This window comes from Pholis gunnellus (assembly GCF_910591455.1).
Source record: "Pholis gunnellus genome assembly, chromosome: 7".
Lineage (NCBI taxonomy): Eukaryota > Metazoa > Chordata > Actinopteri > Perciformes > Pholidae > Pholis > Pholis gunnellus.
The window spans coordinates 8,508,453-8,534,605 of NC_136533.1; the positions used below are offsets into that span (position 1 = coordinate 8,508,453).

Here is a 26,153-nt window from a genome sequence, read left to right on the forward strand (position 1 = left end):
ACAAATATTTCCGATCATTAAACAACATAGCAGAGCACAAGATGGCAAGCGTTCACACAGTTCACACTGACCCAAATATCTGTGCTCACCTTGGCAGTAGTGGAAAAAAGTATTCTGATCTTTTACTTGAGCAATAGTAGCGATGCCACAATAAAATACTCTACACTAGTACAAGTAAAGGTCGTGCATTCAAAACAAATACTTAAATTAACTGACAATACGTTTTTTACATCAAAATATACTGAAGAATAAAAAAAGTTGCAAGATATAAACAGTATTTTAGATGCTGTAGTTCAGATGCTGCTGTAGATCTAATTACAGTTTTATAAACATTTGTACTCAAGTACAGTATTCAAGTAAATGTACTTTGTTTCTTCCAACTCAGGTTACTACTCTATAAATATTTCATCAATCTTGTGAAAGAGCGGTTGGTGTTTAGTGAAGTAAAAAGGAAATCTTCCCCTAAAATGGGGTGAATACTATAAAGTAGCATACAATAGAAACACTCCACTATTCTACAAATATTTAGTTTATTTTCTATCGGGTGATTTTTCATTTTTTTTAACAGCAGAACCACCAGTGAAAAGCATGTCATCTCATGCAGTCCAGTCACATTTAGTAAATGTGACTTTAAAGATCTTAGCAGACAGTGAACAAATTCAAATCTGTTATCTCCATGTAATAGTTGTTAGACAGCAGTTAAGTTCAAGATTTATGACTGAAAGTAGCAGCTCTGACATAACAGACCTTACCTGTAACTCAGACAGACTTCAGGGACAGACTTCAGCTCCTTGAGGTTCACAAACAGGTTGAGCATCAAGAATACATAGTCCAGTCCTTCACACTCATGTGACTGCAGCACCCTATGGCTGGTCAGTCTATTGTTAGACAGCTGGATATTGGGGCTCTGTCACACACACACACACACACACACACACCTACACACACACACACACACACACACACACACACACACACACACACACACACGCACACACACATTCAGTCATTCCAACACACATTCTGCAGGTACAAGTAGTTTGTCCATTCAAGCTTTCAACAGCCACTCACGTTTCAACACTCTATAACTTAAGTGGTTAGGAGGCCCATGAAGCAACATGTCCTCCCAGTAGCTGAAAAATCACAGCAACAGAACTATAACACCTTTTTTACTTTTTTATTTATTGCTGAAGCAGGTACAAACAATAAGTTCAAACATTCAAACGAAGCAATCCACATCTGAAAGACTCCAATACAATTTGGCAGGACCATGCAACTCATGTTTCCTGTTGACAGGTACACTTGGAACAATTTAAATTTAAAACTGAGTGACACTGTGGGACGTTGCCTTATACACCTTCATCACTGCAGCTGCAGTGCAATTAAACTGCAGCTACTGGCACGTAAACTGATGACATCACTGCCTGCCTGTGTACAATTGCATTTGGTTACTGAATAGTTGTTACAGTACTGGCTTACACGCGTATTTATAGTCTTTATTCGTGCCTATATTACACAATAACATGATATTTAATCCACCACAGTTAAGAAAAGCCAAATAGTTAACATACCCATGTGTTGTTGACAGAAACATTGCGCTGCTTGCACACTGTGTCTCTCTGGCTGCAGTCCTGTTGCAGAATGTGCCACATTATTATACGCCACCCTTTATATGGGGTTTATAAACTTTGTTACTAATGGTACTCGTTTTCTAATAAGCCATGAAGTCTGCAGTTATAAATGCTAATAAGCCATTCATATTTTTTTTTTTTTACATTAACTCATCCAGTTTGCAATTGTGAAAGTTAATATTTGCTTTTTAACACTAAACACAATTCTGAGCTGATGATGGCGCTTAATGAAATGTTGGGGGATCACCAAAGACTTTGCAATTCATCCTGAGGTAAACATGAATGTTTGTACCAAATGGCATGACAATCCATTCAATTACTGTCAAGACATCTCACTCAATGTGGATGCTGCTGGAAAAGTCACAGGTTCACGAAAGTCAGAGGGCTCCATCATTTGGGGCTCATTGAGCCAATTCATCCAGAGTTGCAAAGTTGGAAAGTAAGGAGGAAGTCTCTCTGGGCACCATGAATGTTTGTACCAAACTTTGTGGAAATGCATCCAATGGCTGAGATATTTCGGTCTAGACCAACAGATATTTCCATCCCTCGAGTCACAAAGTTCGTGTTGCATTAGTTACAACTTCACAAAGGGATTTTTTCACAACCTGGCAACCCCAAAATCTGCACTCATTGATGAATTATTAACCATTAATGAGGTCATTAGTTACTGTTTATAATCCCTTTATAAAGGGGGCTTTATTATAAAAGGGTACTTACTTATAAAATGACTCAATTATGTACAGGCTAATCAGCCAACAGCCAGCGTAACGGCAGTTTACTCTAACAATTGAAATGCAAGCGGTGAGATGGACATTAAACAACCTTGGTTATCACATGGAGTGAAAATAGTGACTATCATCCCAAAAAGCAGTGAGTGTGCACGACAATAAAACACAAATGCTTGTAATTAGGTTTAAGCTATATGGAAATACAAGAGGAGCAGACATGTCAGTGTGGCTTGAAAGCAATATAACATTTAAGCATCCTGACAGCCATCTGAAATTTGTAACCTTGATTAAAAAGATACGACACAATCCATTACCTATAAAGCATTAAATATGCGGTGCTTTGTCCTGAAAACCTTTACTATGTATGACATCTCTTTTGAGTTTGCTAGACAAGTCAAGTCTGATGAAAACATCAATATTTTTAAACTTTTGAGGAAAGAAGACTTTGATCCTGGAGTCACTCATCCTGGTCCCTCGTCTTTTCCTCACTCTGGTGTGAACTTCATGCGAAAAACAGGAACGTTGAAGGGAAATGGATGCACATACAGTAGCAGAGCTGAGTGTTTGGTCAGGTGAGACTTGGTTTAAATGTGGATGTCGACGTTCAGGGTCTTACGCCTGCTAATAGAGAGAGGGAGACAGACTTTAGAGATGTATTACTCAATGCACACGTCAATGTTGCATTTAAAACATGCATAACTTCTCTATGTTTATTAGGTGACAAACAAGATTTTTAATCAATGCTTTTACATCCATACTTCTCTATGCATTTGTGTTCGTATATCAGAGGCAGTTCCACTATTGCTGAAACATACCCTGCAGTCAAAGCCAGGACACTTCTCCGTGTGAGTGAAAGCTGTAACTTTGTCATTTGCCCTTTACTTCATTCCTCAGCGGTCTATTTCTGATGAAGAAGTGGGGAGGTTATAAACAAGTATCGCTATTTAGGGTCGGAGCTGACACTCGACAAACACTTTTCCATTCCTATTGTTCACGATTTGGCTCAACATTCAGGGGCTTGACGTCTGAAGAAGTGAGACTTTTGATCACGAAGAAGACGGACATCTTCATTCTGCTAACATCAGCGGATGTTTAATGTATTCTTTCACGATTGATCCACATTTAAACCTGCAGACTGCACGGACACGTGTTAGGACTTTGTCGTTCGCACTGAGTGAATAAGCCCAGTGATATAGCCCGATTCGCTGCTTAAACGGTGAGTAATCCTCCCCAGCAGTCAGTTTTAATGTGAAAATCAAGCAGCTGCACTCTGGTATGTCTAACAACTCGCCAACACCGTGGCATTGGACAGCCCAGGTGGCAGCGGGTGACCAGTGCACTGCAAAGACACGACAGCCATCCCAGGAGTCTGGGAGGTTCATTATACTGGGACACAAGGTCAGGGTGAAGGTTTTTCTTAAATATAGACCACAGTGTCGCAGGGCTGAGTCTGCGCCCAACAATCTGCAACAGCAGATTTGATTTACAATGAGCAGCTATTCTGACACAAAGGAAGGCTGCTGGGTTGCACTGTAGTGGTCGAGTCCACAGAGGGCTATAAATCAGTCATCAGCTTCCCCCCCAACAAAAAAATGGTTTGAAGGACAGAGACACTTCATCTAAACTCTGTTTCCTCCAGGGCTGAGCTAGATAAACCCTGGTTTAACAGTATGTGTACATTTACAGTCAGAGGTGGAAGAAGTATTCAGGGCCTTTAGTTTAATTAAGCAAAAGTACACATACCCCAATATAAAAATACTTCATTACTAGTTAAAGTCCTCCAAAATGTTACGTGAGTAAAGTATCCTCAGCAAAAGGAACTAAAAGCTATTGTTTCTCTAAGTTCGACATTTTGAGAAGATGCTTATTTGCTTTCTTGCCGAGAGTTGAATGAGAAGATCGATACCAAGCTCGGATATGGGAGTGGTATTTATCCTACAAGAATGTGAATAGTTGTTTCCTAAAATGTCAAACTATTTCTTTAAGTTAAGACCTTTCAGTGTTATATCATTATACTACAATATTTTATTATCACTGATGCTTTAACATGTGCAGCCTTTTAATGTTTTAGCTGGTCACACTTTAGTTAGAATCAAATTGAAAATTCTCAAATACAGTCCCTGAGTAAATTTACATTCAACCACTATTTACAGCCACTAAGAAACTTACTATTAGTGACAAACTTGCTCTTGCCTCCGACTGCCACCTGCAAACAAAAATGAACGAAGAAACAAAAATTAAAGAAAAAGAGAAGAAAGAAAGTCAACAAAAGACTGTAAAGCACATCTTTAGTGCTGCCTAATGTGATCAGCTGATAAATGTTGAAACAATTCCTCAATATATTCTGGGATTTACAGTTTTTGCTTCATTTGGAGCTAATGTAGATCCTAATATGGTAAATCACATAGTATGCTTTGTTTCATCCATGGATATATCTTAGACCAAGAGAGGGGGGATAAATGATAAATATATAGCATACTATGTAAACATGTACTCATAAAGATGGATGAACATTCCCACATATACAGTAGTATACTGTCCAAAACATTCCCATATAATTAATACATTAATTCTTTTTAAAGCACGCCAGACTTTAAAAATGCATTCTACACAGCACTCAAACACACCCACATGCAGTCAATCATAATATCCTGAAGCTGTGCACAGTGCAGCCAAAATATCCTTTAACAGCAGATCACACTCATGTATGAAATAATCCATGTTCCAAATGAAAAACCACATCAGAGGCAGGGATTACTATCGATGTCGTCCAACCCAGTGTGGGAACTATTAATAGCATGCACATGATGTTGTGTTTATTAAGGTCTGTGTGTCGAAGAGGAGGTAGGAAGGGAAATACAGGAATCCATTAGGGTGGGGTTATTATAATATACAGTACTGAATATTTTAACATAAAGTACTGAATTGTCACAATTAGATTACCATGAAAAAGTAAAATGGTGTCATCTGCATACGGCCTAACTTGCTTTTTATGTCTCGTTGCACACAAAGCTGACTGAACTCAACTTTTTGTTGGTGGAAAATTGCCCAGATGGTACAAAAAGAAGCAACAATTTTCACAAGCCACCAAAAACCAATTTTACTTGCAAAGTTTCAGAAAAAGTAGTCCAAATGGATACTGCCAATCCGGCAACTCCGATCCCAATCATATGCATATTGAGAAACGGCATGAAAACAGTGTAAACACCACAAAGATCAATCACTCCGTGTCGGTGGAACGTGCATTGAGTGTTGCAACCACAGATTTGCAAATTACCTCTTTCCCCATTAGGTAGACTGAATGAAACAAACAAACAGGACCATGTCACGATAGAGCCTTTAAACAGTAACATCTCCCCTCCTTCACAGGAAAGGTGTGTGTGTGTGTCTTACCTTGGCAGGTGCAGAGCTCTTCTTGGTTTCCCACATGCCACGTTTGTTACCGATGTCACCTGGTTTCACATCCTGTCAAAATCAAGACCAACCATGACCCCGTTAGTCTGATGCAGTGGTGAAGGAAGTGCTTTTACAGAAGCAAAAGTACCAACACAACAGTGTTTTAACATTGAAAGTCCTGCGTTCAAATTAGTATTAGCAGCAAAATATACTTAACGGTTCTCTATACTAGATATTCAGAGCATTAATATAGCATCAAACAATTATTAGCTATGTAAAGATAGAGTGTACAATAATTGAGCTTGAAAAGTAAGTTCTTATAATGCAGAACGGTGGTTAATTCTAACTAATGTATATACTGCTCTGTAGCTTAATGTGTAATAGTGCATAAGAATGTATTTGTTGATTTTTTTTCCTATTAATAATCTGAATCTGCAATGTCACAAGTAACTAAAGCTGTCAAATATATGTAGTGGAGTAAAAAGTACATTTCTTTCTGAAATGTAGTGGAGTAGAAGTATAAAATAGCATCAAATAAAAATACTCAAGCCAAGTACCTCAAAACTATACAAGTACAATCCTTGAGTATATGTTCTTAATTACTTTCCACCACTGGCCTTGTGCAGTTTAGTTTTTAGTTTAGTATCTATTATGATTCTGACTATTAGTGATAGTTAGTGTGAAATGTATGCAAAATGGCACCTTTACCAGTTTGAAGAAGAGTAGGCAAAGAACAGCAGGAGAAGTGAGGAAAGCTGAGAAAAACAGTGCAATTGGAAGGAGGAAAGGAAGGCAGAAGAGCATTAAACAACACAGTCAACATACAAAAGATAATAGAGACATTAGACATGTTTTTGCTGTACAGCTTCATCCCATTAGGGGGAGGTGTTGCCACATAATTGACGCCAAGGTTACAACCACTCCCTTTGCCGGCCAAGACGTTTGACACTAAAGATATCTCGCTCATGAATTTCACGTCAGAACAATGTCACACAGTCATCCAGCAATGCTACTGCATGTGGACATTGTGTAATGTCTCAAGAAGACCTGGCAAGACTAGCAGCTGGTGTCCTACTTTAAGAAAAGGACTTGGTGTTCACCGAGTACAGTGCACAGTTAAAAGTGTCCTCGTGCATTTGTTTGACGCCGAATGATAATAAATAAACCAAAAGAATCATTGAATTTGTTTACTTGTTTTGTCAGCGGTGTCAAATAGGATAATGTCTCTGTGTGAGACAAATGTGACGGGATATGACCATTTACCCTTGTCTGAAGGAGACTTTAAGTATGGAGTCACAGTGACATTTAAATGAAAAGAAAATCAGTCCAATAGCACAGATGACTATTTAAAAGTACTATACGGTTCATGGGTTTTATGGGCTGTAATATAATCTTTAAATACCCACAGAGGCCAAAGTGATTGATGTATGGAGGGGTGTACAAACGGTTGTGCGTGTTGGGCATGTTGGAATTCAGCCACCTGACACATAAATGCTGCTGCTCTGTGCTTTGTGGTTGGACTTTTGTCCAACAATGACAGAAATATTCTTCTTACATCTAATGATTTCCCAAAGGTTTAGGCTACAAATCCATTCATATTAAAAAACGTAAGACATATTCCCATCATGTAGAGAATAAAAGACCTTTTTTAGAATGAAAGACTTTGGTAGCAGATGTTGTGAAGTAAACTGTCCATGTGGTGTCACTACACTCCAGGCAGGAACAGTTCCCAGCCTCGGTGCTCAGATATATAAAGGCTGCCGCCAACAAAAGACCAGCATGTTGATGTGCAAATGAAGACATTAGCGTGTGCAGAATATCAAGGGATCACTGGGATTACTTAACACTGGTGTCTAGTTTACACTGGTGTGTACGTGTGTGATCAAGACAAGGATTTATCAGGGCTTACTGCTGGCTTTGCTGTTGCTGGTGATGCTGCTGCTGCTGCTGCAGGTGCCGGTGCAGGTGCTGCTGTCTTCTCCGCCTCTGGAGGCTTTGCCATCCAACTGTTCACACGTCCTGCCACGCCTCCTTTGATACCAGCTAAATCCTGGATAAAAAAAAAAAGACATCTCAAATACTCAAATCATTATTTAATCTCTCTAACCTCCCCTCTTGGTCGCTTTCCCTTACCTTGTTGGCAGGAGTTGGACTATCGGAGGGGCTGCCGACGTTACCTTTCTCCCACATGCTCTTGATGCTGCGTGCACCTCCTGTAGGAATATCTGCCATCGGAGACTTTGGGGATTTGACGTCCTTGTTTCCCTGTGGACATATGAGGATGGATTTAACTACTTCTACATGGGCAAAAACAGAGCTACATTGACTGAGGATCACTGGGGAAATGTGCATTTTAATTTAGTAAAATGTTGCGGAATTTGTCCTTCCATTTTGTGTTACTTTATACTTCAACTCCACTACATTTCAGAAGCAACTGTTTACATTTTTCTCCACAACTTGTACAGCTATGGTTACTTTACAGTTTAAGATTTAACAGTAAAACCTAGACTAAGCTTATAAAATACAAATGCATTGAAAGACAAACGCTGCGTCTTATTTGGGCCTCTTTTCATCGTTTCATCTCTTTGTGCCTCTGAACACTTATTTATAAAAATCTGCCTTTGGTGGAACTGACACCAACCCATGGACAGATTTCCTCTCTAAACTTCTCAGAATGCGTCATTAAAATAAGTGTTCAGAGGCACAAAGAGATTCAATTATTTAATGTCTGACAAAAAAAGAAAAGATTGAGTCAAATGATTAGAATTGTTTTTTTTCCTTCTTTTTTCCAGACCTCATTAATCATCTCAAGGTCCTTTCAGATTTATCCAAAACCAACTCGACCTCGACAAGCTACAGCACTAAAATGTTACTTTCACATTGACTCATCAAAAGTCTAATAATGTACTATAAAACATATTTGCCCTTTACTTGCTAAATAAGTACTTTTACTTTTGATAATACTTCTGTACTTTGACTTTAGTGGGATTTTAATTCAGGACTTTTAGTGTAATGGAGTATTTTTTACATTGTTGTATTTGTACTGTTACTTAATTAAAAGATTTGAGTACTTGATCACCACCATGACTCAGGATAATGTATGATAAGTCTCACCTGGAGGGCAGAGGTGTACTGTTCCATTCTGTTCCCTATCTTGGAGACAATTGGAGTGTGAGACACTCTGGCTGCGGTGCTGTGTGGAAGAACAACACATGGGACATTAGTTCTGCTCACCAATTAGTGTTTAGTGATTTATATTTTAGTCACTGTAAAATACGTTTTATGGCTTACCTTTTCTGGGCTGATTTGCTCAGGAATTCTGCCTTCGCCCCGATCTGTACCAAAAAAAGCATATTTTAGGTTTATAAACAGTCAGTGGTTGACTTGCACAAATAAATACTGACATGGTCAAGCTGTCCTGGCTTCCTTCCTGTCTCCAAGACAACCTCACTGAGAAGCAGACCAGTCCGTCCCTGGGAAGGTCTCTCTGTTCTTGGTGCCTGAGTGATTGAACTGGAGAGTTTGGCTGTAAGGGAGCCAGCACACACACACACACACACACACACACACACACACACACACACACACACACACTCTCTCATACACACACACTGAGTGCTGCTGTTCAAAATGAATTATACCTCCTGTGTATGCGCACACACAGTTCTCAACATTCCTCCAAAAATACTCCAGAAAATTACCCAGTCATGGTCTTGTACAAAAACAGCCATATTTGAGAACAGCGCAGACGCCAGCTCCCATCTTTTTTTATTCTTATCAAATAACAACATAAGGGTAATATCAGAGGACTTGAAATGGGAACAATAAAACAAACAACCACATTAAACTGTAAAACACGTCTCAAAACTGGAGATAACGAATACAAACATAGCTATTAAATGGGATGAAATGACCACCTCTGTATAAACTATGAAAACAAGCTGGATAGTAATGCTCATTGAAAACACTCTTTCTTTCTCAGAGTAAATAAGAAGATGGATACCAAATTGTGTTATGAGAGTTATATTGATCTTCTCATCTAACTCTCGTCATGAAGGCGAATAAGTGTATTTCCCAAAGTGTCAGTGTTGGTTGTTGGTCAGTATGCTTCTGCATTTTCTCGTAACATACTGATTTTTTCAGTTTGGGATCATTTAAAGTTATTTAACAGTTCTCACTCTACCTGTAGAGGTAGCTAGCCATGCAGATCGTGTTTTTATTGTTTTCTGCCTCAACCCCAATGCAATGGAGGTAAATGGGATTTTCTTTGTGGTGCTCAAAGCATTGAAAAATGAAATTTGTTCATGGCAAATGACAGAAATTTGTTGTGCGGGAAACCGTCTAGAATAACTTCAAGATATCTGAAACTCTGTTCCAAAACTCACCTTTGAGGAGCCTTTGGGACTGATAGTAAAAGCAGGTTTTGTAGACTCATCCTCCTTCTGTTTCTTCTTCTCTGCAGCTTCCGCCCTCCTTTTCTCTATCTCCTCCTTCATCCTCTTCCTCTCCTCCTGTTAGGAAAACCACAACATGCTGTCACGCTTTAGTCACCAACCAAATCAAGCCAAAGTACAATGATGAATGTAAAATCCATCCTCACCTGTTCTTTGGCTTTCTTGTCCTCCAGCTGCTGTTTCTTCTGCTTCTCCTCCTCCTCTATGACCTTCCTCCTCTCCTCTCTCTTCCCCTTCAGCTCCTCCAGCTCGGCCTCTGCGTTCTGCTGCTTCTGCTTCATCTTCTCAAAGTCCTCGCTTTCCGCGTCGTTTCGCCGGCGCTTCAGCTCTTGCAGCTTACGCTCGGCCTCTTGTTGCTCCGCGCTACCAGCCTTGTTGGAGGGAACATTGTCTCTGCACACAAACACACACAATTATTTAATGATCAATGTGCATGTATACAAACTTAAGTGTTCCTAAAAAGATACTGATGAGGTGAAAATGATAACTTTACCTTGAAGTCTTCTCTGTTTTCTTAAGTTTATTCTCAAAGAGCCCTCCGTTCTGCTTGGCTGGTTCATTCTGGCGAAAAAGGTAAAAACATTTAACCACCAAAGCCTCTTCCTAATCACATCTTCGATACTTAAAAAGAAAATATAAAGAATATACTTTTATATGACATATTCATTTTACCTTTTCCTTAAAACCAAATCTTTTTGGCTTTTCCTCCTTTACAGGGAAGAAATAAATGGAAGAAAATTATTAAAATACTAAAATAAAACAGCAGGCTCAGTCAAAACGCATGATGTAGAAAACCCACAAAAAAAGACATCAAACACTGGCTCAATCAAAGCCAGTGAATGTAACGCAGATGTAAACGGACGCGGACACATGCTGTGACATCCTCAAGGCCACCACCTCTTTCATCCATGTGGCAAACAAAACGCTGTGACTGCTCAGTGATGTGTGACCACACCACCGCAGAACCGTATCATACAGCAAATATCTGCAACACGAGACCAAAGCCTGGATAGATCAGAAGCGGTCCCCCAGTGTCATTTAATCTGAAGGATTAAGAACTTTTTTACATGATAAATGTCTGTATTCTGTTACGTTACAGACGGGAACATTAATATTTTCATTTAATTAACTTTTGCAGGTTTTTGAAGTGGCTGCTATACAATAAATCACATCAATACCTCCTCTTTCTTTGTCTTCTCTTCCACCTCTCTCTTTTTGCGCTTGTCCTCTTCATCTTTTTTCTTCTTTTCTTCAGCCTCCTTTTTCCGCTTTTCCTCTTCTTCTTTCTTCTTCTTCTCTTCCAGCTCTTTCTTCTTCTGCTTATCGCCCTCCTCCTTTTTCTTCTTCTCTTCCAGCTCTTTTTGGCGTTTTACTTCCTCTTCTTTCTTCTTCTTTTGCTCCATCTCCTTTTTTCGTTTGTCCTCCTCCTCTTTCTTCTGTCTCTCTTCTATCTCCCTTTTCTGCTTTTCCTCCTTTTCCTTTTTCTGTTTTTCTTCTTCCTCTTTTCTCAGCCTCTCTTTCATTTCCTTTTGTTGGTTTTCTTCCTCCCTCCTCTTCTTCCTTTCCTCCTCCTCTAGCTGTTTTTCTTCTTCTTCTTTCTTGAGCTTTTTCTCCATTTCCCTTTTTTGCCTTTCTTCCTCCTCTATCCTCAGCTTTTCTTCCATTTCTGTTTGCTGCCTTTCCTCTTCTTCTTTCCTCTTCCATTCTTCTTCCTCCTTGTCAACATCAGGAACAGCCTCCTCTTCAGCATCGTTCTTTGCTAAATCAGGCCGCTCAAACTCTACTTCTGTTGCGGCAGCCTTCTCCTCAATCTCCTCCTATAAAATAACATTTTGTGTCAATTAATGCATGTAAATCAACATAATTAAGTTGGCAGAGAGTTAAGATAAGAGACCATACCTCATTTCTTATGCTTGCTGTTCTTGATTCCTCAACAGATTCCTGCTGAGAAAAAAAACAACATAAGCAACAACAAAATTGTCTCAGCCCAAACAATCTATTTACAAATCTTCACTTTACCTTCTCATCTTCCTTTTTGTCCTCTTCCTCTTTTCTCCAGGAGTTAGAATCAGTGTCTGCCACATCCTCTTGGGCTGATTTCTCCTCCTCCTTCTCCTCCTCCTTCTCCTCCTCTTCCTCTGTATTTTGCTGTCTGTTGCTGCTGATGGAGGACTGCTCTTCCGGTGCGCTGTCTGTGCCGTTGGTGGTGCTGACGGTTTGGTCAAAATCCTTTTGTCTCTCCACGGCCTCCATCATTCTCTTCTGGCGGCGTTCCTCCCTCTTGGCCAAGCGTTCCAACAAGGCCTGGTCATCATCTGCACCTTCAGCACCGGTTGTCTCCGTCACACTGTAAGCAGATGAAATCCAATTGTAAAAAAATGAATGTGGAATCTTCGAATTTCCATCGTTTTACCCAATCAAGTGTGATAGACCCACATCTAAGTCTCTGATTGGATTTTTTCTGTGACTAGAGGTGATGAATGTGGAGAATGTTTGTCCCAAAAGTGTCTCACTCTGAATGAACTTCTCATCTCAATACTTGGGTAAAAACAAAATGCATTTGATTGCATTTGATTTAAAAAACAAGTGTTTATTTCCCCTGGTGTCTAATCTTCTTTGTCTACCTGAGGCCTTTACCTGTTAGTGTTGATCACATCAGTGGTTCCAGACTCGTCTGAGTCCTTCATCTTCTTCCTCTCCTCCCTTGCACGTCTCCTTTGCTCCCGAGCTTCCTCCTCATCGTCGTTGCCGTAACCCTCCCTGAAACATCGCACATGTCGCATAATACATGTTAATGTCCTTGTGTTTTCACTCCAAAATTAGACAATTGATATCAAATATGTGAAAAGGCAAACGCAACTGCATGATTACATAATGTAATATTACCAGAAAATCTGCGACGTTTGAATCTGAGCATGTAAACATCAGCTATTAAAAGATATTGTGAAATTTGTTGGAGTATGTGTTGGAAATATGATCTGCTTGTGTTATGACCTCAAAGTGGATAGTTCAGTAATTGTCAGGATGTTTGGAGGCCAGAGGAGATGAAAGTATCTATTCTTCAAAATATACCCATTATCTTGTGAAACAGATGTATCTGAGGATCCCGGACACTCAGGTTGTGAACCTCTGATATAAGCCATACAGATATGATGGAGATTGGAGATGTCACGAGTGAGGGAAAACAGACTAAGAAATAATAAGAAACACACAGTACATGTGTCCGAGATCAAAACGTCTCATCGAACAAATCGAGAGCTTGCCAAAGAATTGACCCCTTTGGCATTTATTAATGTAGGAAACATATTTAAGTAGAGACAGAGGCATTGCAAAGAACGGTAAAAAAAGAGGAGGATAAAGAGATAGAGATGAGGACGAAATCACCAACATGAGACATGAAAGGCTTTACAGTCCTGCCATTGTCTTTCAATCCTCCTCATCTCGCTCACATCCTGCCGTTGACTTTCATCCAACTGTGAGTACACCCACAGGGAGACTTTCGGAGCATGCCGAGCTTGTATCTTTTCAAGCATTACCAGGCTTTATGAGGCACGGAGAGAGCTTGAAATGGCCCATTGATAGAGCATGGGTATTATTTCCCTCTGCTCTTCCTGAAACCGCAACGCAATGATTTGCAGATGTTGTGAGAGGAAGAGGTGATGGGAACCACCAGTGTCCTTTTCTGCCTTCAAAACAAGAAACAAATGAGGTAGAAATCCAACAAATCCTCAGGCAAAGGTTTTCCTGGCATGGCATGGGGTCGCCTCGGTAAATCATTGAGGAAGTGCTTGAATTAGGTAATTCTCCACCTAAAGCTATTGGCCTGCTGTGAGAGTGCTGTCAAAAATGTTGCAGTTACATTTCCAGACGAACAACCCGAGAGACGTAAAACATGATAGATGGAGGGAACATATGATGAGAGCTGGAGACGAAGAAACTCTATCAAACTGTCAGTCTGAAGCGTTGCAAGCAGGCTATCTCGTGCTGAAATAGAAAAGGCAGTCAAAACATTCCAGCGTCTGCAGCATTTCCGAGGGCTGCAGAGAGGAGCCGAGGGCAGGCTGGGTTGGCACCGCTGGCTAATCTGGCTGCAGGACTGTGAGAACATTTGCTCGGATTGCCTTTTTTCCACTGGGGCTCTGATGATTGGACATCTGATATGACAGCCACTGACTTCTGAACAGGGGGAAAATAATGAGCTGCGATTGACTGTATGGACATTCTGACTATGTGGTCATGGCCAAATTTCACCTTCATCCCTTAAACAATGAAACTGAGGTTCTATATTTTTAACAAATCAAATGAAAAGACCAAAACCAACAATAAGTTAGTCCGTCCCGCATTTCCAACCTGCCTGTGATAGTAACAAGCCCATTCATTTCAACTGAAGATGTTTTTCTGCCGTAGTTAAGCGACAAACAGGAGTAGAAAGTGTGTTGTGGGGTCTATTTTCAGCTGTGGATTGATACACATTTATGTGGGATTGGATTAAAACAAACCGCAGTGACCATGTTCATTGTAATAGAGGGACATGTCCCCCAGTGCAACGATGTGGCTCATTAATGTGGTTTTAAAACAATGGAGGTCTATGGTACAGAGGAAGAAGATACATCAGGCTGTTCTTACACAAACAATACTATCTGGACTACAATAAGATTACAAGAGCAAGTTAATGACTGAGGTTTGGGATGAAGATGACAGTCATAATTTTAAATGGTTTGTATGTCTTTTATCTGAAGTCTAAACACAGATAAATTGGTGGCTGAGCGATGTTTCTCTGTGATTAATCTTGAGAGTTTAGTGTCTGTAGGCTCCAGTAGTCAAAATTCATCCCAACGTTTGATCCTTATTTTAAGTTGCTCTGTAATTAAGCAGCTGACGGCTACAGGTGTCAGCAATTTTGCTGATTACTCTCCACTTTACCTTGGGTCATGTATTGCTTGTCCTGTGCAAAAAGAGCTCGTTTGTTCAGATTGTGATACAAACTGTGGCACAACTACTTGAATTGTTCTGTCTGCAACTTTTAAAGACGTTCCAGTTTGACTTCCCTCCATTTCCCTTCCCTTGAATGTTTACAACACTTTCCTTTTGTTCTGATGTTATGAGATTTATGTTTATCTGATCACAAAGAGAGAGGGAGGGAGACGACAGAGAGCGACAAAACTAATCCAAACAGCAGCACAGCCAAATGACATCCTAATGAGCGAAAAAGGCAGTGAGAGATCATTAAACCGTCATCGCCTGACAACCACCCGGGTCCTGTCTGCTCTGCTGCTCCATGTGGAGACACACAAAGCTCACAACTCCCTCATGCAAAAGTGCAAAAACTCAAAGACAGACACACAAATGCAGACAGAAAACCTTGATCACTGAGCGTCTGTCTCCAAGACTTTGCCAGATTAGAGGAGAAAAGTCTTGAGTATTTTGAAACTCGTCAACACCTCTGAAATGCTTTGTTGCACTATTGTGAAGTTTGTCCTACAGCTGCACAGGTTCAAAAACCAAAAAGAAAAAAGGCTTTTCCACAGCACAGTCTAGTATCCACAGTATTACACAGTATAGATGGGACTTCTCTGTAAAGAGCTGGTGTCTAATAACTTTAACACAGACTGCACACGTGCTTTATAAAAGCTCCTGCTGATTTAAATATAGTGAAAATGTTTCAGGTTTGAGTTGTGAGTCAGACATTCAAACACTGATAAAACTAATGAGGCTTTAATTTAAGATGCTGTGTCCTTTTATAGCCCTTGTACACATTTTACCATGGATTCACTTTTTTATTTATGTCCATAAAAGTGTGCCTGTGTGTGTGTGTTTTATATATTCTAAGATGGTTCACTCACTTGTCGATCTGCTCTCTCCTCTGCCTCCTCTGCTCCATGCGGCGGTCAAAGTCATCGTCCATGATGCCCGAAAGGTTCTCCTCACTTTTCTCACTGGAAGACACAAGTGCGATATCAGATCACGTGCGATGAATTCAGTTTAATCAGGCGGGACAATCAATCACTCATCAATTGTTTTTTTCTTGGATTAGATACTTGATGAAACACATGCTTAGAAAGTCCTCTGATTACTGTAGTATGTGGCACATTTTGAGATTACATTGGGAGTACATTGGGATCTTATAACCACAAGATGAATCTAATTTTCATCATCATTTTAATTTCTCAACTTGTAAGCATTAACACTAAATAACAAACCCTTACTGCGACGAAGAGAACAAGCTAAAAAAAAATTAAAAAATGAGCTCCAAATCAGTGGCACATCAAAGTATAAGGGACCACCCAAGACAGCGTCATGACATGAGTAGAAACTAGAAAACTGTTGGTTTACAATACCGTAGCAGTAGCTGAAGTTTAGTCCATGGACGGCCGTGTCTCCCCTCTCTGCATATATCAACCTCAACAGTCTGGTTTATATCTCAGCCCTTCTGCAGCACAAAGAATTCCTGCTTGTTCTTTCAGCGACTTCAACTACCAGAAAAGGCAAAAGCCTGCCTCTCTGCTCCCCTCTCTTTCTCTCTCTGCCTCCCTCCTCCTCCTCAACCTGACTCCTCGCTCTCTGCCTCTGTCTCCCTTTCGCCTCCCTGATCTCTGACTTCAGACTCTCTCAAAATGTTTCGCTTGGTTTTTCTTGTTTCATCCTGCTGTCTCTCTTTCTGTCTGATGTACTGCAGCTTTGTTTGCCACCAAATGTGAAATCCATCAACCGATAAATCTGTCAATACAGTCAACGCTCCAAACCACTAGCCAGGGGGTGAAAATATTTGATTGTCTTTTCTAATAAAACATACACAGATTCCTACATTGTGTCAAATTCTGCCTTTAAACCAGACTACTTGAAGATGTGGGTGTCTGAATGATGTATTTCTTTTGTCTTCTATTTACAGGTTTAGTTCCATTACTGGTCTACGTCTCAACGTTTTCTCAAAGAAAACCAACCTTGTAGAGCATCACTGTTCACTTTTGGGATTTATGTTGTTGAACAAAAATCACAATTTCACTTCTATCCTCAAACTACACTGAGACATAAAAATACAAAGATAGTGGAGAAAGAAACAGACCTCCATCCAATGTCTGGCCTGCTTCACAAGCAAAGCATGCATCCATCTTCTTCTACAACAACAAAAGAATGCTGGGAATTAAGATGAGGTGAGCTCACAGAGTCAAGTCTCTGTCCTCACTTTGATACAACACACATGCAATAAAATGCATGCATGGCGGACTCGTATTCTTGTTTGATATGGAAGGATGGACATTTCCCAAGCACAGCTAGCGTTATCATTCTTGATCCTATGAAGTTATGTAACACATACAGTGTCATAAAGAGGGCCACTTCAGCATCTTCCCTTTGTTTAGTTATCTGTATCTTCTGAAGAGTAGCCCACCAACAGTGAGCAGTCGGTCATCAGTTTAGTTTTTACAATGGCCGACACCATATACAGTCACAAAGGCTCACAGCGATGGTCGGAGGTATTCCAGCTATGTGATCTCCGCTCTCATGTACAGTAACACGGAGCCAACATCAGTCAACGGTCATGTCGAGAGCACCTTGTGTCCACCGTGTGACATAAAGACATAAGCAATCATGATGACCAGCATTAGCACCAGCATCGTCACTATGAAGAACCTCATCTGTGATGAGGTGAATATTTATTATAAAAGCATTTTGCATTAAAAAAGTTCTGCTTTACATTCAACCCAATTCAAAGGGACGTAATTCCTCTCCCAATATAACATGAGACAAACTGTTATCCATCACTCCCTCACAGCTGTTCCTATATGGGACCAATTAAGGTCTGGGGATGACAAAGGCTGGTTTGTCTCCAAGCACTATGGACTGTATGGAGCAACAAACAAGGACTGACTGACCTGCAGGCTAACAGCTCGCAGACATGTCAGAGTCGGTATCCAGGCCTGTTTGGATTGGCCCGGGTCCAGCTGGGCCGGCAAAGTTCTGCATTTCTAAAAGTTTGAAAACTCACCACTCTGGCAGCTACACAAATACCTTTCTGCCCCCACTTTGTTCACAAATGTGGATGCACACACACACACACACACACACACTGAGCACTGATATTCACTTCAACATAACAGCTGTCCCATCAGTCACCAGACAGGTGATTTGTATGGATTAGAGGTGCGTGAATTATTCCTGCTCTAAAACAGAAATAAAACCAAATGTAAAACAGCTCCTTTTAGATGAAAGCACTAATCATATTGGCATTTTAATTTAGAGAGAAATCTCTGCCTGTACATACCTGTGACACGGAAACAGTCCCTCAAATCTCCAAACTCTCAACCTTTTCATCTCAACCTCTCATTTATATGTAGGCAGCATGCTATAGGTGCTTATAGTGTTCCTGTCATGAATCTGAATCAAGTTCACAAATCATTCCCATATGACGGGTGCCCAGGACAGTTTCTTATTCATACATCTGTAACTGATTCGTCTCATCTGGGTAAGCTCTCCCTTCAGATGGAGCACTTTTTTTTCTTTGCACCTCTGCAGGGTCGCTCTGCTCTCATGCAACTGGAAACTCGTCATTGGCTTACCGATGGCCAAGTGCTTCCCCTAACACTCACCAGACACTGCTCATGAATATTCATATTGATGTTTGAAACAAATCAAGAGGAGAAAGCCTGTGAGAAGAAAACAAGTCTGGCTTCCTGCTGGCTACATCAAACCGCCTGGCACGGACGTGAAATGTAGACTGTGTGCATTCTGTCAAATGTCTAATTACAACATTTACATTTCAGTATTTCACAGCTAGCCACCCAGAGCAAGTTTTAATTGGGAGCTCATATACACAAGGACACCATGACACAATATGGCTTTTAAAAGGAGTAGATGAATTGATTGATTGATTAGAAGATATTACTTCTCTCCTGTCTGTGAGTTAACTGTGGCGCTAGCTCCATGAGGCAATTAGCTTAGCTTAGCATGCTGACTGGAACCAGGGGTCACAGCTAGCCTGGGTCGGTCAAAAGTTCAAAATAATGCCTTCTAATACATCTAAAACTCACTACCATGTTTACACAAACACAATGTCAGTCCACCCAGCATAGTGCTGCTACAGTGACGACAAAACAGTAGCGTTACTATTCCAGCCCGCTTACACCAGGAACTTCCTATAAAACCACAAATTCATTTCTTTTTTTTGTGTACAATAAAATACTATACTCATTGAACTTTGGAAAGAGCTAACAGTTTCCCCTTATTTCCAATCTCTATGCTAATGCTATGTTCACACAAGCAACAAAACAGCCAATCGTAGCCATCTACATGGTTTCCAAGTCGCTGTTGAAGTGCTGCTCAACCAATTTTTGATGTAGTTATGTCGTTAAATAGCATGTGAACTGTCTAATGACTTGTACCACTGCAGGCTAAACTACTACATTAATTGTTCAAACACACACAGATGCAACATGTTAAAACATGTTGATAAAGCTACAGCGTGTATCGAGTCTTCGGAGCCACTAAGAACACACTTTTTTACATTTAAACATCAGCTGCAGCTGGTAAAATGTATATATATATATTTTAAACCTAACATTCTACTTGGTCTGTGTGTTTTATCAACAAATTTGTCTTATTTAAGTCATTTTACGTGAAGATTAGACTTGGAGTATACGTTCAGGAGGCCAGAGCTGCAAAGTTTAATGAAGTCCACTGAAAGCATGCAGGTTTCTGGCACATTTAGGGAAAATCTACAAAATATATTATGTGATATGATGTATTGTCTATAATTTGAAAGAATAAATACCGTTCATGTTGAGGCAGTGACTAATATTGAAGGCATGGATTAATGAACCATACTTTTAATACTTATGTGACCTATCAAATGTGATTAATGGATACAGCTCTAAAAAAGAAACAGTTTGCTTTTGGAAGTATCCAATGCCAGTGTTGCCAATCAAAAGGAGTTAAATCATAGTAAGCACATTTGAGTGCTTTGTTTCTGAAGCCAACAAGGATCTAGCCTGAGAATTCCTCAAGTGGTCCACTGAAGGTTATTATAAGTCTTATAAGACATAAGTGCTCTGTATCTAATACAAAAGTTAAAAGCCTTCCACTAAAAGCCCCATAATTACATTAATTGCTTGGTACTTCTTTGTGTCTTTAGTCATCCCATCATTGTGTACACACCATATGTGCTATTTGTATATTGTCCGGCTTTGTAATTACTGGCTCGATGATGGCGTATTTACAGAGTGTCTGTAATTGTATTAATCAGACATCAAAAGGAGGCAGAGTAAAGACTGTTTGCATGATTTACATTTGGTTTGGCAAGTTTGGTCTCATATCTTCAATCGGGAAATGTTCTGGAAAGACATGCAGGCAAAAAAAAAAATGCAATCTGCGTTTCTCAGAGAGTTAGATTACACTTATAGTTTAGCACAAAGACTGGCGACAGATGGAAACAGCTAGCCTGGCTCTGTCAAAAGGTCTAATTAAATCCACCTACATGCCCCTCTGAAGCTTACTGACACCATGTTTCTTGTTATTTTTAGTTCATAGAAGAAAAAGTGCACGTTTAAAATTGACATATTGCCATAGTACAGGGGATTATGGGCCAGACTATTTCTGGGTGGTTTGTTGCAGGCAAACAGATCTTGACCAAGAAATAGTCCGGCACATAACCCCCTGTATAACGATATGGTTTGGGTTTTATATTTTCATTTATTTATTGGTTTATTTGGTTAGGGACAGTGCACAATAATAAAACATTGCTGTAAATGTGCCAGAGTTAGCCAAGAGGCTATATTTCATCTGTAGTCCCATGGCAGATGTTACAAAGTCCACCAATAAATAGAATGTAAGATTAAATTAAACAATTATGCAATATTTACCTTTAACAAAGTGTGCAGAACAAATGAAAGAAAGGAAAATATTAAAATGGTAGGAACATCATTCAGGAGACTCTTATACATTGGCAAGTACTAACAAGACATCCAACACAGAGGCTCACAAAACAACACATACGAATAGAAACATGGACTATAGACAAGATTATGTTGCTTTTTTAGACACTAAAAACATCCATGTCAGAAGCACAAAACATAAAAGCATGCAGAGTATGTGGAATATATAAGTCAGTCTGACCCAGCTAAACAACAATAAAAGACATGCATGCAGGTAGATGAGGGACAATATAACTACTTTGACAGTAAGTACTTTTGTGAATCCATCATCATCAAATTACTATTGTTGAATTTGTTCTCCAATATTGTCACAGTTAATGCTTCCAGTAAAGACTCCAGAAGCCAACAGCTGTCTTTGACCTTTAATGGAAATGTTTAACTTGCTGCATATGTGACGCACGCAAAATGTATGGTCACATTTTTGTTATTTGATGAATATTTGATTCATGATATTTAACGAATTTCTGTGATTTGCCAATCATAATAAGACTTCCTTTAGATGTGTATTTCTATCTATGCCCAGTAGGTGGCAGTGCAGCTCTGTGGTTCTGCCCGAGACTTGTATGTGCGCGTTCAGCGTCTTGACACTGAATCAAGAAGCCACACGTTTGCCTGTCTTATTATTTCCAGTTTTTCTCAGGTTAGTAACATGTAAAGTGCACCAAAGATGACACATACATTTGGGACCAATGTGTACTTAACAATTTATAGACTATTTTGTGTTTTTATGTAGTTGTTTGGTAACTATGTGAGTTAAGACTGGTTGTCCAGTGCTAGCTAGCTAAGCTGATAGTAGCCCTGTATTACATCCCTTGTTTTTATCTGGCTCCTAGACATTGTACTTTTTCTTTATGGTGAAATTAATCGATTTTTTGTGTTCTGGTAGGTCGATTCATACTAAATATGTTAATTAATGTGTCTGTAATATGTATATAAGTGTTGTGAATGTGTGTTAGCATTTGTTAGCGGTTCGCTGTACTGGTGAAACAGCGCCGCCATTTGGAATGGTGTCTTCCTCACGTACGCCACAGTGGCTGTGGGCACATAGCCAAAGTGCAGTTAGGAAGGGTTTTATCCCAAACGACAACAGATGTGTTGATTAAACATAGTAATGTAACTTGTTAATGTAATAATAGTAGTGTAACTTTTGTTTATTCTGTTTAGGACAATTTAATGGAGTTTTCCTGTGTTTTGTCATGTAGAAACATATACAGCAGATTGTTTTCACTTGAAGAAGTGTGAAATAAAATAGGTTGAGAAGACACTGAATCAAGAAGCCACACGTTTGCCTGTCTAATTATTTTCTGTTTTTCTCAGGCATACATCTGTCATCAGGCTCATTCATGCTGGGACCCGTAACACATAGCTGTGCACCTACAGGTACATACTGTAGTGAGAGTAAGATATATATAAATATAATATGTATAACATCTGTTTCATCTAATACTGTACATCATTTGACTTCTCATTGTAATTTGCACTGAATAATAGTTATATAATATACATGTTAGGTCCCTTAAACAACCCTACGGCCTAAAATAAGATAAGGTTTTTATTTTAAAGATACAGAAAGTGCTTCAACACGCTTGTAGATAAACTGTTGCCTGAGAGGCGTTTGCAATCAATCAAGAAGCCGCAGCTGCTTTCTCCACATGACCAAACATGGTCACGTATGAAAAAGTCCCCGACAAGGAAACAAATTCCTCACAGTTTACGAGCCACAACATACTGTAGTGGTGACCTCCTCTGCTGCTCATTGAAATGTTTGTGTACTGTTTGGTTGGAAAGCAGTGTGTGTTGTTTTGTGGTCGATAACCACCGACTGGTAAAGTGGAGATTTGGAAGCGTCTAAACATCTCTATGAAGAGTTAACAGGCTCAACAGGGCCTTTGCTCAGGCTCTTCAGCTCTCCACTCGGTGCTCTGCAGCTCAGCTTTGTTTTAAGAAGCAAAAGGACACAAGGAGTCCATCATCAGCTGACGGGTGTACCTGAAAGTGGAACATTTCTGCTTGCGTGCTTTATTTTGTCCGTGATGACAACGCTGAAGTTTTGAGTGATCGTTGAAACTGGAATAAAATATGTTTGGTGACACAAGAGACTAAATTCATCCAAATTTCAAGCAGAGTTTTAGCTTCCTCCTCGACCAGGGACTCAATGGAAACAGACGCAGCTATGTGCACTCCCTGTTCTGCATCCCCTTCAGCTGAAATGTTGTACTCGGCCTCCTTTTAAGGAAGTACACAGGCAGTGTTAGTTGTAGTGTCCCAGCTTGGCAAGGTGCAGGGCCATAGACAGTAAGCATGGTTTACTCTAGGAAATATCTGCTGCTATACAAAGTGGCAATCCAAGAATAACTTATTTCCATTGTGATTGCTCATGATCACCTTTCCATAACGTTGCTGGGAGACAGAAAGTCCGACTGGAAGGAAAGCCGATTGCTTACTGTCAATAAAAGTAAACAAACTATGGCTGTTAGAAGATGGGTTTACAATAGTAGAAGTCTGACACAGTGCAAAAGGAACAGCTGGATATCTAAACAAATAAATCCGACTTCTGAATCATTCTAGTATTGATGTAAGGAATGTTATTTCTCTTTACACCAGCCTTGATGGCCGACTGATTGCTGATGAATGACTCTATTAATGTCAGAGCCACTAACAACACACCTCTACCCCCTCCTGTAATTTGCTCATGTGGAAAACCATTTCCTCTGCTTTTTAGAGTGTCCCACCTGTACAAGTAGAGAGCAGACTGCCTCCCTCTCCGTCATACACAAAACCTCTGAGCTACAAAGACTCGTTTGTGCTCAGACGAAAACATCAGCAGCAGAATCTCCCCTGTATTCTCTTTTGGACTCAACCTGTTCAAAAAGTCCCCTGTGCTTGTGTTCACAGGACAGCTTATATCCTACTCTCTTGTCACCAGCAACATGCAGACATACAATAAGTGTTTGTATCAAACACGGCTAAACATGTCATTAAAAACAAATCTGTGATCTTTGTATCGTTATCGTCAGGCTGTGTGTTCACATGGATGCTTGAAATCAAATCTCTCCTGAATAACTTTTACACTCACACAGCTGATTTCACTCTCGTGACGAAAAATCAACCTGATTTCAAGTAACTGAGAAGGGGGAGAAGATGCTCCCAAACCCAAACATGTGTCCAGTCCCCAAAGAACCCATGGTCATAAACTCACACAACCCCATGCGGTTGTAGCATTTATCTTCAATACCATCTAAGGAATAGGAGCCTGACTTGGCACGTCCTCCACGCCAAACAGCCTTTCCACAACCAGACGTCTGCTCAATGTCCCAGTAACAGAAATCTAAGTTAAACTATAGCATTCACTGCTGTTGGACAGAGCAGATGCACGTGCCTCAAGGACACCAATTTGCAGAGGCAAAATGCACACGTTTCAGCTTACAATTGCTTCATGCAGGTCCTGTCTTCCGTACACCATCTTATGTATGCAACTTGGATGCAGTGCCAGCTGATTCCAGTCCCTCTGCAGAAATATACTTAGCGACACAAGCTTTAGTTTCAACTTTTCAAGAACTTCATAAGGAGTTAACTGGATGACCATCGACTGAAAGGATGTATTGACTTTCATTGCATTCAATCAAGTGCAGCAACATTTGTGAATGTTTGGATAACAGAGTTATATATATATATATATATATATATATATATATATATATATATATATGTATAGATACATAGATTTTGTTGAGCGAATAAACTATTTCATGCCATCTTGTCCAGCTGTTACTCTGCCGGAGGATGACCCTTCTAAAGCCAGTGCACACATTTTTGTAAAGAGGGGAGACATTTCTATATTCTGTCCGGTCCTTTGAACATCTGCTTATTCTCAGTTTTTTTTCTCCAATGAATTTCTTTTAGTGAGATTCATGATAAAATAAAGTAAAATAGTTTCCCTAAGAGGAGAGGAGTTATCTACATAACATATAACCTGAGTAAGCTACAGTCTGTTACATGCAGAGCATCTGTTCCTCGTCTAAACCAGCTGGTTAAGTTTAAGACTCGTTAGCGAGCCACACACCTACCTCGTCATGACATCAAGTGATGTTTGGAGAGCAGCACAACTTTAGCTGTCGTTAGTGCCGGTAATCATCTGATCAACTCTGATGACAAATCTCTAATTCTTCCATAAAGGTCACAGACCACAACAAAGCAACACCCCTCTTTATCTGCATTAACTTCAAGTTATTCAGCAACACACATTGTCATTGTCAAACTTACCAGACCGGCAGACCAAAGGGACTGTTCCTGCTGGAAATCAGCAGAGGGAGAGCAACCAGAGGTTTATAAGCACAGCATGCAGCGTCCAGCCCCGCCTGCTAAAGCTGCAACTCACTGAGGTTCACATTGGACAGCTGCTTGTGTGTGTGTGTGTGTGTGTGTGCATGAACACTGTTTAACTTTAGGCCTCTAGTTTATACACATTATTATTTACCCTTGGTAATATAAATAGATGCAGAGATAAAAAGATACACTGAGCATCAATCAAAGTCTTTCTGAGCAAATCATAAACTGTGTGTCAGGGTGGTTTCTTTTCTTCATAACTTCACAGTCAATTGTTGTAAATGATGCATAAGAGTTTGAATGGTTGCTGAAAAACATACTTTATATCATTCTTAAAATAATTCATGATCAAGATGAAGTTCTCTTTCACTGCATGTTTGGTAAGAAATGCAAAATGACAGTTGTAGTTCAGATGCCTGATCCATACAGTATACTGTAGTATCTACCCGGATACATGGCATCAGTCCTGCCATATAGATGGGTCTATGACGTTGATGATTGTGTCCATTTAAGAGCATTTCCATCCAATTAGAGGGTTCCTTACTGGCTCAGCCTTACTGGTTTGGCCAAATTACAGAAATGTTTTGAGAAATGAGGAGCCACTCCTCTGTGGTAGCCAAACAGACTCGGTTGTTTATCGTTTCCAGTGGGCTCAGAATCTAAATTGCAGGCATATCTGTACTTCCCAAACAG

The 26,153-nt window shown here is 40.0% G+C and overlaps 1 protein-coding gene across 6 annotated transcripts; it reads right to left on the reverse strand.

Annotated features, from left to right (window-relative positions):
* Positions 1-1,162: 1,162 nt before the first annotated feature.
* LOC306698553 (uncharacterized protein) lies at positions 1,163-25,446 on the reverse strand. 6 transcript variants are annotated; one of them, XM_079162909.1, is made up of 18 exons: positions 16,548-16,723; positions 16,053-16,145; positions 12,847-12,969; positions 12,229-12,556; positions 12,109-12,153; positions 11,388-12,026; positions 10,882-10,917; positions 10,703-10,770; positions 10,356-10,602; positions 10,141-10,266; positions 9,047-9,090; positions 8,870-8,948; positions 7,889-8,020; positions 7,665-7,805; positions 5,753-5,824; positions 5,637-5,656; positions 4,529-4,565; positions 1,163-2,977 (listed from the first exon to the last, which is right to left on the reverse strand). In XM_079162909.1, the coding sequence occupies exons 2-16, from the start codon at positions 16,112-16,114 to the stop codon at positions 5,648-5,650; spliced, it is 2,151 nt and encodes a 716-aa protein (XP_079019035.1). In that variant the 5' UTR covers positions 16,115-16,145; positions 16,548-16,723; the 3' UTR covers positions 1,163-2,977; positions 4,529-4,565; positions 5,637-5,647. The 6 variants fall into 6 exon arrangements, with proteins under 6 accessions (XP_079019035.1, XP_079019034.1, XP_079019031.1 ...); XM_079162908.1 differs by having other exon boundaries at positions 1,163-2,980; XM_079162905.1 differs by lacking the exons at positions 5,637-5,656; positions 16,548-16,723 and adding an exon at positions 25,398-25,446 and having other exon boundaries at positions 1,163-2,980.
* Positions 25,447-26,153: the final 707 nt, after the last annotated feature.